We start from the raw sequence: 1,355 nt of genomic DNA, 5'->3' as shown, positions 1-1,355 counted from the left end.
TTTGTCGCACTTTCCAGCTTTGTTCATCATCTGCAGCCCTTAAAACAGTATACACACAGTCATGTTCATCCTCCTTCAAAGTTTCACATTTCAAGTAAGCTGTACTCTTGACAACCTGATCTTGGAACCTCAAAAATATTTCCTTTGTGTACACCTCACGCATCTGCTTTTCTATTGGATAATACGTCTTTGTCTTTGGAATTTCATTACTGTCAATGTGATCACGAATAAGTTCTTCATGTCTTTGTTGTCCAAGTCCCCTTTTAATCCTTGTAGCAAAATCCAATAATGAATTGTTCAGAGAAACAAATGTTTTGAAGAATGAATGGTTACTTTCAACTCTTTGACTACTTTGCATACCTGCATGAAAGATGTGGTACAAAATTCAATAAAGAATCGTTCAGTATAATAAATATTTGAAGAATAACAATTTCTTTGCGTACCTGCATGAAAGATGTGATTGCAGAATGCAGGGATCCATCTACTTCGTAGTTCATACATTGTGGTCAACCATACATGATTTTCTTGTTTGCTTTGTTGCACAGCATTCTTCCAACTAGCTTCAAATTCTTCTTTAGTCTTAGAATTATATACACTGTTTTTGAAGAGTCCATAATAACCTTGAGCAATCACAGGACCGAGCTTGTCTCGAAATTTAAACATGATATGCCAAATACAAAAACGGTGGAGTGTATGTGGAAGAACTTGAGCAATGGCTTTTGCAATTGCTTGATATTGATCAGTGATTATAACTTTCGGTGGACCACTAGGCATAGCTTTCAGCCATTGTTCCAATAACCAAATAAAAGATTCAGTCTTCTCATCACTTAAAAGTCCACAACCAAATACAATTGTCTGGCCATGATGATTGACGCCTGTGATTGGAGCAAAGATCATGCGATATTTGTTTGTGTTATAGGTGGTATCAAACACAACAACATCGTTGAAGAAAAAATATGCTTTTTTTGAGGTAGGATCAGCCCAAAAGCAACGAGTCATTCTGTTTTCTTCATCTCGGTCGACTTCAAAATAAAAAGATGGCTTCTTTTCCTTTTCTGATTCAAAGTACTCTAGTAGCATAGTTGCATCATGTCCTCTCACTTCTTCTCTCAAATCTCTTTCAAAGTTTCTCAAATCTCTGGGCATACATCCAACATTTTGTATACCACCTGCCATGGTCTCCATTATTTTGAATTGTTGACTTGATCGGACATTAACATTACTTAGTTTTCCCATAAGACACTTCTTTGCCTTCGTGAGCTTGCGGTGTGATGTTAGCATATGTATTCTTCTGGGTGTTGTAAGTTCATGTGTATGAGTCTCCTCGAAATTACTTATACACCATTTTTTGCTTG

The 1,355-nt window shown here is 36.5% G+C and overlaps 1 protein-coding gene across 1 annotated transcript in view; it reads right to left on the bottom strand.

Annotated features, from left to right (window-relative positions):
• Positions 1-1,176, bottom strand: part of LOC101305428 (protein FAR1-RELATED SEQUENCE 5-like) — a 5,918-nt gene extending 4,742 nt beyond the window's left edge. The window contains exons 1-2 of the mRNA XM_004309884.1: positions 444-1,176; positions 11-360 (exon numbers count right to left, since the gene is read on the bottom strand). Of these exons, the coding sequence (XP_004309932.1) occupies positions 11-360; positions 444-1,176 (1,083 nt within the window). The remainder of the gene's footprint in view (positions 1-10; positions 361-443) is intronic.
• Positions 1,177-1,355: the final 179 nt, after the last annotated feature.

Source organism: Fragaria vesca, unplaced genomic scaffold (genome assembly GCF_000184155.1).
Source record: "Fragaria vesca subsp. vesca unplaced genomic scaffold, FraVesHawaii_1.0 scf0513139, whole genome shotgun sequence".
Lineage (NCBI taxonomy): Eukaryota > Viridiplantae > Streptophyta > Magnoliopsida > Rosales > Rosaceae > Fragaria > Fragaria vesca.
Note: the sequence above shows the minus strand (reverse complement) of the source record. Positions and strands in the feature narration are given on the sequence as shown.